The sequence below is a fragment of the Arvicola amphibius genome, chromosome 14 (assembly GCF_903992535.2).
Source record: "Arvicola amphibius chromosome 14, mArvAmp1.2, whole genome shotgun sequence".
Classification (NCBI taxonomy): Eukaryota; Metazoa; Chordata; class Mammalia; order Rodentia; family Cricetidae; genus Arvicola; species Arvicola amphibius.
The window spans coordinates 62207637-62222719 of NC_052060.1; the positions used below are offsets into that span (position 1 = coordinate 62207637).

Consider the following 15083-nt stretch of genomic DNA (forward strand, 5'->3'; position numbering starts at 1 on the left):
GCAGTTCTCAGTTACTGTGGAGCAGGCGTGAATAGCCTCCCCCCCATATGCTTTGTCTACAACTCTGGAGAATGTTATGCCCTTGAAGCATCCCCCTGAGATTGAGTCCAGCGGAGCTCTCGAATGGTTGACAGCACAGTTCCTGGGACTCTTGCCAGAATATTCTGCCTTCATTCATTCTAACAGCTGCTTTTTGTCAACCCAAACTAAACACAGAATTCCCTTCTTGGAAATAATTTTCTTTCATTATTTTTTATTAGCACGCTGATTATGCAGATGGGCAGGCTTCACAGTGACATCTTCCATGTAAATGTTATCTACAGATTTGGTGTAGATCTGCTCCTGCTCCTTTCTCTTGGTCTCTAACAGTTTCTCTTCCACTTCCAAGTCTTCTGATTTTCTTTTTTTTTTTTTAAAATTCATCCCTAAAGCTTTCCCCAAATAATTTCAACTTATTGTTTTATTACTTTTTAAAATTAAAAATCATTATTATTTATCGTGGGAGACATGCATGCCACAGTGTGTATGGATATCAGAGAACAACTTTGTTTTTTCCTTCTGATTTTACAGGGATTCTGGGGATTGGGTTCAAGATTCTAGATATGTGGGTCAAATGCCTTACCCACTCAGCCAGCTTTCTGCCTCCCCCACCCCGCTCCTTTTTTGGGACAGCGTCTGGCTATACATCCCAGACTGGCCTTGAATTACTGTATGGTTCAGGCTTGTTTCAAAGTCAAATCAGTCTTCTTACCTCAGTCTCTGACATGTTTACAGCAGACTTGGCTGCAACTTTACCTACAATAAAGTTGTTGGACATGGACTTGTAGGGCACTGTTTTTTTTTTTTTTTTTTTTTAAAAATTGGTGATTTCATTCTGCAGCTACCTTGCTCCAGCTTGAATTTAAAGTGAGTTTGGCTTTGGATATAGTTTCCAGGAGGGTATTTGCCTAAGTTTATTCTTTGGGAAAGAGGGATTCATGGAAACAGGGTTGGGGGGTGGCAGATGACGGGGCTTTATACTGTAGAGATGAGTAAAGACCCCAGACAGAGATCTAGTTCAAGGTGAGTTAATGGAACCGTGTCAGTTGACATCGGAGAATAATCTGTAGGAGACAGAACTCAGAACTTAGAGGGTTTTGAATTCTCACCCTACAGGTGTGGCCTTGGTCCTACAGAAAGCGACTTCACTGAATAGTTACTGTTCTTCATGTCTTCTTTTGTGTGCACTGGAGCCTGCATGCCTTCTACATGGTAGTTTCTGGCAGTGGCAGAGAGGTTACACAGATTTCTAATGAGACTTAGCCATTGTCCTTCTTTGATATCACAAGAATTCGTTATGACTTTAGAAAAAGGAAGAGGCATAAACACATGCCAAATGAAGGAAAGGAAAAGCAGACCCTGCCAGTTTTAGTAAAGGTGCACTCCTGTACTACTTGAACTCGTGCGTGGTGAGGCAGGAGGATTGTGAATTTGAATTTATCTTGAGCTATATAGCAAGGTTCTGTCTCAATAAACCAGAGGGGGAAAGTCATTGCTAATTTATAAAAAAGCATAAAACATGAACTTTCTAGTTATGGGATATTTGAAGTGTGGGCCTTCCTCAGTCTTCTCTCTATAGGTGACAATAAATGGAATCTTATTGTTTACTCTGATCAACAGCTTGCTTCCCTATCGCTGCTTCTATGGCAATGTTTACACAACTTGGAAACTCATAATGACAGAGAATTTTCATTAGGCTTAAAAATTGACCATGTGAACCTGATTTAAAATGAAAACTTGGATTAATAAACATAAATTGTATGAAAAAACAGTATACAAAGTAATATTTTAAAGCTACTTATACACATACATGCTGACATTTTACATGAGCCTTTCTACTTAAAAACACAGAGTTGGGCTGTTGGCATGGTGTGCTGAATTTATCAGGGCTATATTTTATCCCAACTTACTTCAGTATAAATTCAGTAACTAATCTCTTTACATGAGATGGAAAATAAATGTCATCTTCTTGTTTCCCTTACAAACTTCTCACTTATCTGGCAGGAAGCTTCTAGCAATTGCTTATAGTAGCACTGAGGAATTTTTTATTGTTTGCAAGAATAAATCAATATTACTTCAGGACAAGAAGTCTTCTAAACTGCCTCTTACTGTACTGTGAACATATAGACAATAAGGTGGGCTAGGCATTATCTTCATGATATTTGTAGCCAGCAAATTTACTCGAGAACACATTTGGCTTTTATTAACTTTACGTCACAGCTGTAGTTTCTAAGGGACTAATCCCACTGACGAATCCTTCTGTTTTTGTCAGAGAGCCTGAGAAACTGTGAGGGAGAAGAAGTCCCTTAGAAAGGGACGAGATGGATTTCATGGGTTCTCATTAGCATTCAAAGTAGACATGGAAGCCAATATCATACACAGTAAGGATAATTTGATAGTAAAATGACTTTACACTCTTTAAATAATTTGATGGTTTTCCACAGTTGATTGATTTGTTAAAAATAAGTGTTAAAAATTAAACAGTTCTCCTACATAAACATTTCTTTTTTAATTTCTTGAATTAAAATGTATGTATTCTACCCACCATAAAGGACAGACAGTAGTAGACACAGATACTCATACATGGAGAGACACTCAGACACGCGGTACTGGAACTAAAGCTAAAAGTTCTGGGGTCGAAGTGCAATTCCGCTAATATCTGTGTGACCTTTGAAATATGCTTCCTTCAGCAGACTCAGTTTCTCACGCATGAATGGTGATGCTAGCACCAGCTACTCAGATGTGATTCCACAACCAAACGCTCACTTGTTTTGTGGTCAGAATCATGTGATAACAATTACAGTTCTCATTAGTGTATTCCTCCCACATTAATTAGAACTCTGTTCTAAATATCTTTTATAACTGCTTATTTTCATCACTGAGCAATAATTTTTAGATTTACTGGAGACAACTTTGCTTCAGTCTTCTTTTCTCTTATTATGTTTTCTCTAGAAGCTAACTAAAAATGTATTTTAGACACTAGACCTATAATAGGATGGTTAAGTTCCATTGAAGTAAGTTTTATATGTTGTAATTAAAGAGTCAATGTATAGACTTCTGCTCTAATTGGGATGACATTTTATATATAAAGACTTTCATTTATATGGGTTTAAATTAAGAAATTGATGTATGATATTACAGAACACTTGGAAAGATAATAGAAAAATGAACTGCAACCCCAATTCCTTCACACAGCTATGATGTGCATTTCATAATTTTTTTTAAAAAATATATTTTAACAATAAGAAAATTTGTTTGAACTGCATTTTTATTTCTCCTTTATTTTACAATTATTTTTGCAATGTTGTATAAACAGTGGCTAAATAATTTATAGAACTTCAGACACTTTTGAGAGTAAAAAGGGGTTTGTGTTGATTGTACCCTGGGATAAACACCACGATAAGCAGAGATCATGATGTGTAGCCTTTCTGCACAGTAATGTATTACTGTCATTGAATTCTGAATATTTATTTCTACTTTATATTTATGTTATGTGTATGTACATGAGCACACATGTAGAGGCCAGAGGAAGACATTAGGTATATTTCTTTATTGGTTTCCCTTTTATTCACTTGGGGCACTGTCTTTTCCTGAGCCTGAAGCTCTCCATTTTGCCAGTCTGGTCTGTCAGAGAGCTCTTAGGATGCTCCTGTCTTTGTTCTTCACAGTTGGAGTTATAGGCACAGGGTGGCACTCTCAGCTTCTGTGTGGGTGCCGGGGACTTGAACCCAGGTCCTCATTGCTGCACAGGAAGTGCTCCATTCATTGGCCACCTCCATAGGCAGATTTCAAATGTTCTTGGGAGTTGAAAATATATCTTTGATCTATAGCAAACATGCTTCATAGTGAAAAGAACCAGGGAATTAAACACTAGTTCCAGTTATTTATTATGGTAAATGGCAATAAAAATAGTTATATACTTTGTGAGGTTGTGGTTATACAGCTAGAGACCAGAGAGGGTTTCCTAGTAAACATCCTGCTCTGTTTTCTTACTGAGTAGTTATTTTCAGGTTTATTTTAATTATGTTCACTAACAGCTGAGAGCAAAACAAAATAGTGATTATTAAAAAAGCATAAATTTTATGTTTCTAGTGTTTTCACCACTTAATATTTCATATTTTTTATGGAAAAAAATTTAAAAGTAAATGAATAAAAATCAATAAAAGCAAATCTATCTTTTGAAAAGACCAATAAAACTTAAAAATTGCTAGTTAGCATGATCAAGCCAACAATAAGACTCAAAGTCAATGGTGTAAGAGAGAAGAACACGAGAATACAGAAATAGAAACAAACAGTCAAGGACCAAGAAAACCTAAGTGCAAACAGCAAGGTGTGACTTGTACAAAGTGCACAGGTTCCTGAAAAACTGTTGCTGCTAACACCCCTGAGGAGAAATAGCTGATTCGGGTAGCTTATTAGCTACTGAGTGAAGGCTGACAGCCGTAGTGGGAACCTCAGACCTAATAGCTGCACGGAAGAAGACCACCAACACTGAAAGGGTAGAACTAAGCCTATGCAAATTACTATAGCGAACTGAAGAGAAGATTTCTCAACTCGCTTCATGAAAACGGTTTTACCTTGATAACAAACTGGACAAAGGAATTAGCAGAAGCATACAATGGGTATATTTTATGAAATCAGCAGACAGAGCATTAATAGATATTAATAAATCAGAGTAATTGAAAATATAAATGAGCAATACTCATGACTAAACAGTTTGTCCTTTGGCAAGAACGAATGACAGGAAGCATTGAAGAATGTGAGTCACCATAAAACCAAGTGATCACAGATCTTACAAATCAGCTATGGCTAAATTCAACACCCACTGAAAATAAGCACTCTGCAAAACAGATACCAAAGTTGTGACTACTCTGGTGTGTGGTGGACCTGTTTTTTCCTGCGTTGTCAGGACTGGGGTTTCTTATTAGCTAACAGAACATGGCTGTGTAGTGGGTGCCACATTCGTAATTATCTCATGACTCACCCTCACTTAGTGTCGACCTTGAGGAAGCCAGATGCTAGGTAACAAGTTGCATCTGGAGATAATTATACAGCAGGGACATGCTCCCTTTAGATTCCCACAGTATCTTTACGGGTAGCCAGCAGAAATCTGGGATCTCAGCTCCCTGGGTGGGGAGGGAATTCTATAACAGCCCAATTGAGCTCTGGAGTGGATTCTTGTTCCTCTGAAAAATAACTCTTTCCTTGGCTTCTGGAGGTGAGACCACGAACCAGCAGCTGAGATTGGCCGTGTACAAGTTCCTGAACCAGGAACTCTGGAAAACGATGGTAGTCAAACAAGCTGTTGAGCTCATGGCCGTTTATTACACAGAAGGAAAGTAATATAGATTTTGGTACTCAGAATAAGATCTCTGCTACGACAGCTTCCCAAAAAATGAGGCTTTGGAACACAGAAGAGGAGACTGTTCAAATCCAGAGAGAAACAAACCACAAATACAGACCATGACAGACAGAGACTGCATTTCCCTGTGTGAATCTCACTTGGAAGACCTGCCAATGAGGGTGTCAAAGGAAGTGAAGGCCGGCTATGGGGCCTTTCCTTAACTTGACAGAGGGTCTATATGAGGAAAGAAGAAGCAGCACAGGTAATGAAAAACTGACAGCACTGTCTGTTTTCACTTCTTTATTTAATGTGAGGTTCTACAAAGTAAATAAGGCAAGAAAAGTCAATATTCAACAAGTGGATAAAAACAATGAAATATGACAAATTCACAGACAACATGGTTGCTTACACAGAACCTCTCCCCAAATGTTTAGAAACAGTCAGCAGAATTAAGAAACAAAGTTTAGGTAGTTTTACAAGTTATAAATATATAAAATTGTATTTTTTATACACATGGCAAAAATAAATGGATTAATAAAAATTATCCACAATAGCATAAAATGTAAACTCATGCGAACAAATAAGATATGTATTATTTGCATGTGGAAAATCTACAAAATGGATAAAGACAATTTAAAAGATATGAAAAAGGCTTGGAAACATTTTCAGATTTCAGTTTCTCAATATTTCTGAGATACTAGTTCTAGCTAAATTGGCCAACTGATTCAATGCAATCCCTGTCAAAATTTCGTCAGACATTTATATCTTTGAAGAAACTGGGAAGCTGATTGTGAAATTTATATAGAAAAGTAAAAGGCATCTACTAACTTGTATGATTATGATAAAGAAGAAAGTTAGTGAGGGCTTATAGTATATGACTTCATGATTTACAATGCAGCTATATATAGTAATTGAGAGAGTATCGGTGGTGTAAAGACAGGCATATAGATTGGTATAAAAACAAAAAAGAAAGCACAAATGGACCCAAACACATATAACCTGTTAGTTTTCATTAGAGGCACCTGGCAGCCCTATTCAGGATGGTACTATTCCTAATAATGGATCAGAAGCAATTGGACACAGACATCAGAGAAAAGCCTCACGACCATTAAGTTCTGCTGATTTGCAGAAGCCTGCCCTTGGGCGAACCACAAGCCACAGGGAAAGCCTGAGTTACAAAAGATGCAGAGCAAAGCTTCAGAAGACCAAGCAGGACTCGTTTCTTAGGCAGGAAACTGGGATGCATGCTATTAAACAGGACTTCATACAAACGTAAAAGCCTCTCTGTGAAGGGTGACATTTAGAGTGTGAAGGAACAAACCACAGAACTGGGACTCATCCTGCACCCGGAATCTGAAAATAACTTATAATTCAGCATTTAAAAGGCAAGTCGAGGAAAAAACTGAATTGCTGCCAAAGGAACAATACCTTTAATTAATATGCAGAGAAATATGCTGATTGGACACCATAAATGTAAATTAAAACCACAAGGAGACAGCTTATCTACCAGACTGACTGAAATCGAAGAAATGAGAACTTATGATGGTGGATGATGGCAGAAACACAGCCATCATTTGCAAAGTTTCTTTTTTTTATTTTTTATTATTTTTTATTTTTTTTTATTAAAGATTTCCATCTCCTTCCCTCCTCCTTCCCCTTCCCTCCCCTCCCTTCCACCCATACCCCCACTCCACCCCTCTCCAAGACAAAGAGCCATCAGGGTTCCCTTCACTATGTTAAGTCCAAGGTCCTCCCAGCTCCCCTTGGGCAGCTGAGGAGAGGGTGCCAGAAATGTACAGATCCTATTGCAATACTCATGAATATCTTGCATATCACCTGGCAAAGTTTCTTAAGGGTCTCCTAAGCTCAGGTACATGAGTTCTATGCTCCCTGTTGAACTGCCCCAGGCATTTAAGCAACCTAAATGACATCTGGGCATGAATTTCTCCAATGTCTAAACACAGTTTCTACCAGTGGTGTTTGTAAACAATCTCAGCTCCCATCAAGAGACCTGTGATTTCTCTGCAATGGGACGTTCCTGCCAATAAAGGGAGGGTATGTAGACAAAGTGACAGCCAACAAGAAGAGTTAAAACAATCTGACACAGACACCAGCCATTCATAATGCATTCTGGAAAAGACAGCCGGGCTAGAGGAGTTCTGGGGGTGTTGAAATGATTTAATTGATTACAGCTAATGACTAACTACCTGTAAAAATCTACTCAGTTGCATACCTAAAATGGGGATTTTACTTATACAGCTTTTAAAAGTCTGAATTTGAAAATGGACATACTACTTAAATCTGCTTCTCAATTGACTGTGTTTTTATACACTATGAAACTGGTTGATGTTTAAACTGTTAAGTGTATTTTGATGAAATAGGTAATTTAAAAGGTTTCACAAGTTTAAATATATGAAATGAGTTTGGAAGTAGCTTGAAAAATCTAGTTTTTAAATTCTTAGTCTTGTAATTTTATGATGACTTCAATCCCCAAAGATTTGTAATTACTAAACAATACATTGTTCTAGAATCTAGAAAACAAAGAAAACAAACAAACAACAGACAATATGTAAAGCAGACCAGCATTCATCTACCCGTGTGTCAGTCTTGGTATGAGAGGCTGGTAGCTCCATTACATTGAGATGCTGATAAAAATGCAATTGTTGTATAGTTGGGAAAAAAGTTTTCAAGGTCTGGATTTGTTTTCCCCTTACATATTTTAGTATGAGGTAGAAACTCTCATTTTGAAGCATATCACATTGTTTAATATATTGTATTTTCTACTATGGTGTGCATATTGTTTCTTTAGTTACTCTCTGTAAATTTCCTACTTATTCTGTTGTGTCTGTCCTCTGCAAAACTCTGACCATTCTCTTTGTGCCTTTTGAAAATATTCCCCCAGCTGAGAACTCCAGCCTCCTCTACTCATGTGGACAAAGTCCTGGAGGCTTTTACTATCAGCTTCATGTAATTAAGATGGCGCCTCTCTCTGAAGACCACCATCCGCATTTCAGGTCCAGTCTGCTTCAGACTCTTTCAGGTACTAAGACGTCAGCAGCCTTTCTGGGTTCTAGTTCTACTTCCATCTTACCTGTTCATGTTTCTACAGACCTCTCACTCCAGGACAAATTTGAGTCAGCAAGATAGTCACATGTTGAGATTTCTTAGCTAATAGATTCTGAACCACAAACAACCTTTTTATTTTCTGCTAGAACCTTTATCATTCATATCTCTCCATCTACTACACCTTTAGCTTTTTTGTTTACTCTAGCTGCTATTTCTGAGACCCAGGCACTTCTTATTTGGAGTCAGACTCAATTTCTTTGGTGGGGACACTCAACTCTTAAAGCATTTGTGGGCACCTTTAAATTTCCTGTTTTGAATTTCCATCAGGTCCATGGTGCTAATTTCTCACCATGACTGCACCCAATATCTATTTTCTTGATTTTGACTCTCACCCTTGGAATACTGCTGAGAGTTACAGAAAACCAATGCAATGGCTTCTCAAAGTAATGCCGTACTGTGCCAGCAGGGTCTTTTTTTGTTTTTCTCATGGTTTATTTTTTTATATTTAAAAATTTCCATCTCCTTCCCTCCTCCTCCCCCCGCCCTCCCCTCCTCCTCCCCCTTCCCTCCCCTCCTTCTCCCCCTTCCCTCCCCTCCCCTCCACCCATACCCCCCTCCCTCCCTCTCAAGGCCAAGGAGCCCTCAGGGTTCCCTACTCTATGCTAAGACCAAGGTCCTCCCAACTCCCCCCAGGTCCAGGTCATGTCTTTCTTCTCATTCATGCTTTTTAACCATCTTAATGAAGCCCCAAGCTCTTGGTAGCTTTCCTAACATTCTGTCAACTAAAACAGTTGGTTTTACGTTCAAAACTATTATCACGAAAGTTCCATCTAAGCACACCATAAGCCAATGTAAATACAAATAGAATATAAGTAAAAATCAAATAATTTATACTCACTTAGAAATGGGATTGACACTGGCTTCAATAATGGTTAAACACTTACAGCACTTTATGTTTTCTGGAAATTCTTGTACACCTAAAAAGTCAGAAAGAAAATGAATACATGAGTTCATGAAGATATCCCAGCAAGTTTATCAAAGCTCTGATTCCTACAGTGAGAACAAACTGTCAAAACCACCAAGTTTGAATCTAAACTCCATGTAGGCCAAACATTCAAGCAGAGATGGTAACTGAATATGACAAAGCCACACAAAAAGACAGGTATACACACAATTTCCCTTATAAAATGAACATCAAATAATACTTTAGGATAGTCGTAGCTGGAAGATGCATATAAAATCAAGGATATCCAGATTTGGCTCTTGACCAACTATCAGGGATGAAAATAAAAGTAGCCTGGTGACATGGTTTGTTGTAAGGATTCTGACGGTAAAAACAGCACCTCACAGCCACACCCCCATCACTGGCTTTCAGCTGAGAACACAGAACTGTTTGCCCTCTCCTGTAAGAAAGCCCCAAGCTCACTTCTGGGAATCTCTGGGCATTCAATCTTATGTGTAGGCTGGGTTTGGAGTCAGGCTGAACTGGCCTTCACATGAGAGCTTTCACTGGTCACTAATTACATGGGGCATTGAGTTTTATAGGCAAAGTGGTATGTTTGCTTTTAAAAAATGGGCATTTTCCTCATTCATAAGCAGCAAATGACATCAGTCAATATTTATACCCCAATTGAGGACACTGTGTTGATACTTCTCCAATGTATTCATTTCAGTAAATGTACCACAAAATCTAACTTGATTATATTCACAAAATTATTGAAAAAAAAGGCAAACAGCATTTGTACATTCTGATCTCAAGGCATCTTAGAGATAAAGCTTTTTACATCACAGAATTAATAAAATCTGTATTAACAAATTATTAATTACTCGAAGAAGATAGATACAATAGGTTATGTAGTTGATATATCTAATTAATTCTGTTCTTTAAACTCTTGGCTTTAAAACATGAAGTTTTATGTTTTACTCTGGGTCGAGCTCTGAAGTCCAGTCGAGAGGGAAAAGGGATCATATGAGCAGGGGTGGGATAGGGTGGGGTCAAAATCATGATGAGGAAACCCACAGAGACAGCTGACCCAAGCTAGTGGGAGCTCATGGACTCTGGACTGACGGCTGGGGACCAAACTAGGCCTTCTGAATGTGGGTGACAGTTGTGTGGCTTGGTCTTTTTGTGGGGCCCCTGGCAGTGGGACCAGGTGCATGAACTGGCTTTTTGGAGTCCATTCCCTATGGTGGGATACCACGTTCAGCCTTGATGGGGTGGGGCGAAGGAGCTTAGTCCTGCCTCCATATGATATGTCAGGCTTTATTGATTCTGTGCGAGGGCTTACTCTCTCTAAGGAATGGATGGAGGGATGGGGGAGAAGGTGATAAGAGGGAGAAGTGAGAGGAAACTGTGGTTGATATGCAATAATGAATAAAAAATATGAAGCTTGAACATTTTTAATGTTCCTGCTTTGGGCTGGGGTTGTAGCTCTGCGGGCAAAGCATTTGCTGAAGTGCAGGGAGTCCTGGGTTTGATTCCCAGCACCACATATACAAGGTGTAGTGATGTATGTCTTCAGTCCCAGCGAAATTGGGAGCTGGAAAGAGAATGGTCAACCTTGGTACTTAGTAGTTCAAGGCCAGCTAGGGCTACAAAAACCCTGTTTCAAAAGGAAAAAAAAAATCTCCATTTAACCATCATGCTTGTTCATTCTTCTATTAGGAAACAGTATGTATAAGGTAATTAAGAAATCTGAGATTAATCAATTTATCATTCATACCTGGTATGAGGAGGGGAGACAGAAAATCATGAATAAATGTCTGGTTAGGAGGTTTAATTTTTTGCTTTTACTTGGGTTTTTCTATCTGAGGAAGACAGGATACCCTGAATAAAAGCCACATCATCTACCCAGGCTCATATATGATTGAGTGTGACACACACGTGGCTGATTGCATGGGTAAACTCACCATTGAGCCAGAGATTGATACTGAGTATCCTCCTCAACCTTCCTTCATCTTATTTTTTGAGACAGGATCTGCCACTAATCCCAAAGCTCACTTATTTGGCAAGACCTCAGGTACCCTTCTATTCCACATCTTCAGTGCTGGGATCACAGCCACCACACCTACCATTTTAAGTTGATGTTGGGGAGCAGAGCTCAGAGTTAACTATTTGAATCATATCCCTGCCCTTGGAGAACCTCTTAAGCTTGTAGTTAAAAGAGCTTTCAGCTTTCTCTAATGATAAAAGGGCTTCTGAAGTCAACCTGTGTTTTTAAAAATGGCTTTAAATGTATGTCCAAGTATGGAAAGAAACATTTCTTTCTGAACAGAAGTTAAGTTTGGAACCCAAATGTAGGAAAAAGTCTCATCATTATTAAGCACCGACCTTAACAACAATAGAGCATTGGTCCCCGAGTCTATAAATAGACCACCCAGAGGGAAACCTACCCATGAGATTTCTGTGACATGAAAGTTGTCTTCCCATCTCATTTTCCTGATGTTTGCTTTATTTGATGTAAGTTTTGCCTGTCCTCATTATTTTCTCACCCAAATCCAGGTCTAAATACCATCTATATAGGGAAATTTAAATTCTAACATTTGCATGAGGATTTATTCAACTAATCCTCTTACTTCTTAATGCCTATTGTTGTAGCTTACATTGCATCTTAAATTGAATGAGACTAGAAAAAAAAAAACAACAGAAAAAAGAACAACTAAGCAAAATAAAATACCACTGTGCATGGTTATGTGTTAAGGACATTGTTATTTTTGTTTTAATATATTTTTAATTTAGGTTCCTGAAGAAGGGGAACAGGTCACACATTTAACAGGTTTTCCTGAGTGCTTACTGTGCTGGGAAGTGCTGAACTTTGAGGAAACAGATGGGGAAAAGATGGGAAAGATAGGGGATTCTTTTTATTTGTGAGTTTATATTTTATCAGGTGAAAAAAATATACATAAATGTAAATATATGCTGTGTTTGAGCAATGAGTAGGAAGACCACGATGTAGTCAGACATTGGGGTTCATTAATGTTTAATTTCCTAGGATCTACCTAGACAAACAATGACAACTTGGCAAGTGCTTGTTAAATTGCCTCTGAATTATACTTCACATCAATAACTCGAAGCATTGAATTAAAATGCATTTAAGATACAGAAAGAAGCAGTTGATTTTGATACAGAGGATGTAGATTTTAATTACCTATATTAAGATAAAAAGGATAATTATCTCTTTTCAAACAAACAAAATGTCACAGACTTTCTAAATGCCAAATTTAAATGATCGAGAGCCCCTTCAAATTTATAAGAAGCATTTCTTGATTATAATTTTTCATGCAGATGAATATATGTAAGTATGGTTGATATATACTGAATGCTTCTGTTTTCCGAATTGCATAATTGCATAAATACATCATATAGTTTACTTTGTGTTGTAAGTGCTAAATGCTAGAGAAAAAATTTACAGTGCCCTATCTTACATAATAAAACAACAAAAACAAAGCTAATAAAACGTTCCATTTTTATTTTACTTATTACCGATCTTTGAAATTGTGCTTTTTTTATTTTGAGGAGAACAGGCAGGCTACTGGTATGCTGAACAAGTTTGTTAGACCCTGAGGATTAAAAGATGAAGTGCACAGAGAAGAATGCTATGCACACTTTATTTCAGTCTTAAGAATTTCTAAAAAAATGACTAACAAAGCAAGTAAGATTTAGTGCCTGGTCAGGATTTTAAATCAGCACATCTCAGATACTGTCATGTTTGCCTATTCTGAGAAACACTTATGAAATATAGGTTTTATAATAAAATTATATTGACTAACTATATATATAGTCTATGGTGTAGTACTTTAGACAGGGCAATCCGCACAGACTCTGATGCAAACCTGCTCTCTTCAGGGTGCCAGCCAGAAGAAATTAGAGCTGCTATCTGTTTAGAGGGAAGGTGACAGGAGAACCACAGAGTGACTCTACCACACCTCCCACCGACTAGTGCTGCTAGACGTAGACAAAACATCTCTTTATTCTCCTAAAAAGTCAGTTCTGCAGCACAGATGAGCTCGTGTGAGCTCTGAAACTGACCAATTAGAGCTGTTCAAAGAAGATAATTAGATTGGAACTATTGCTGCAATAATTAGGACTGTAAGAAATTTAAAATTTTGATGTATAAGAAGGTAAATGTTAATTTTACTTTATGTATGTCTCTATAGAAGGTTACTAAGGACACATGGCCTATAGCTCAGCAATCTACAGGGTAAGTAAGGACTGACAAGGAGACTTCAGGAGACAGTTTACAGCATTCTGCCAAGCCAAAGTGAAAATATAACTGTTGGGTTAGTGAGCTGGAGAAACATCTGGGGATGCTTTGCATTTCACCCCCATGGAGAGGAAAGAGGGATTCAGGAACCACAATATGGGAGGTACCCCTTCCTTGTGAGAGCCTACCTGCCTCAGTAGCAATACATAGAAAAACCAAATGCTGGCGAAGTCATTAGTAACTGGACACAGTCACACAACTGAACTTGCCTCTGGGACATATCTTGGGAAAAGTATAAAGTTTTTATGACCTTGATCCATAGTATATTCTTAGAGGGATACTTGTGACTTGGTCCAAATGCAGCGAACAACACTAATTCTGTATTCCCTTTCTTTACTCCAATAACAGAGGTTCTGAGTGAGATTTTTGTGAACTGGTCTACTTAACATTATTTTGTATTTAATGTTTACTTCTCCCTTCATTTTCACTAGACTTCTTCAGTGAACATTCCATCCACCTAGATTTTGATAGAAGGTGCTGTGTCCCTGAGGGCAGTGTAGGGTTCAGCTCCTTTTCACAGTGGGTGAAGGGTGCTGCGTAGGAGGGAAGACTCAAAATGGCTCTTATAAGTTCAATTTCATTCTCTTCAAACTACTTGTAAGGATGTACAGACCACGGAGAATTTATCAATCATATGTTTTTGAAAACGTCCTGCAGTGACCCTGAGACCCTGAGCCCTAGCTGACAGGAGTCTGAGAGGGCTTCAGAGGGTGATGGGATGGCATGCTTTTTCCTTGTGTTAGTTGCATCACCTGGCTGCTGGCACGTTTCACGCTTCATGTCACCAGAGTTTAAAGCCTGGTGCTAGACTGTGGAGATGACAATAGAAACAGATTTGATTTTCATTATCATGGGGTTGTTTGATAGAGCAAAAGAGACTTTGAGTTTATTTGACCTATGGCGAACGAAGAAATTCTAAAGACAGGGAAAGTAGACCTAAGGTGCAAGAGATAGTGATTTTTCGATGAGTTATGCAGTAATGGTGTTGAAGTAAGGAATTTTATAGGGCAGGGTACTCATGGGCACAGTTATTACATAATGATTATAATCATGTGCTGACATTTACTCCCTAACCCATTCAAAGCATCCCCAGGTAAATTCCTGGAGAATTTACAGCACCGACAGCCAGAGGTTCTCTTCCAATATCCTCAAAGGTTTAAAGATTTTTAAAAATCTGTTAACTTCTTCCCATGACTCCAGAACAGAGAGATTCCATTTCTTCCTGCAGATGGGGAGTGTGATTTGTTCCGTGTTTCATGAGTGCTTCAGGAAGGGGGTGGAATAATTGGCACATCACTATCACACATAATAACCCTTCAACTATGATTGCCTCTTATTATAACTAACAATAGTGATTTTGCCCACCATGG

The 15083-nt window shown here is 38.3% G+C and overlaps 1 protein-coding gene across 2 annotated transcripts in view; it reads right to left on the reverse strand.

The window, feature by feature from the left end:
• Positions 1-15083, reverse strand: part of Lrrc7 (leucine rich repeat containing 7) — a 321319-nt gene that overhangs the window by 188233 nt on the left and 118003 nt on the right. For both annotated transcript variants that reach the window (XM_038311250.1, XM_038311249.1), the window contains exon 4: positions 9348-9426. In XM_038311250.1, coding sequence (XP_038167178.1) covers positions 9348-9426 — 79 coding nt within the window. The remainder of the gene's footprint in view (positions 1-9347; positions 9427-15083) is intronic.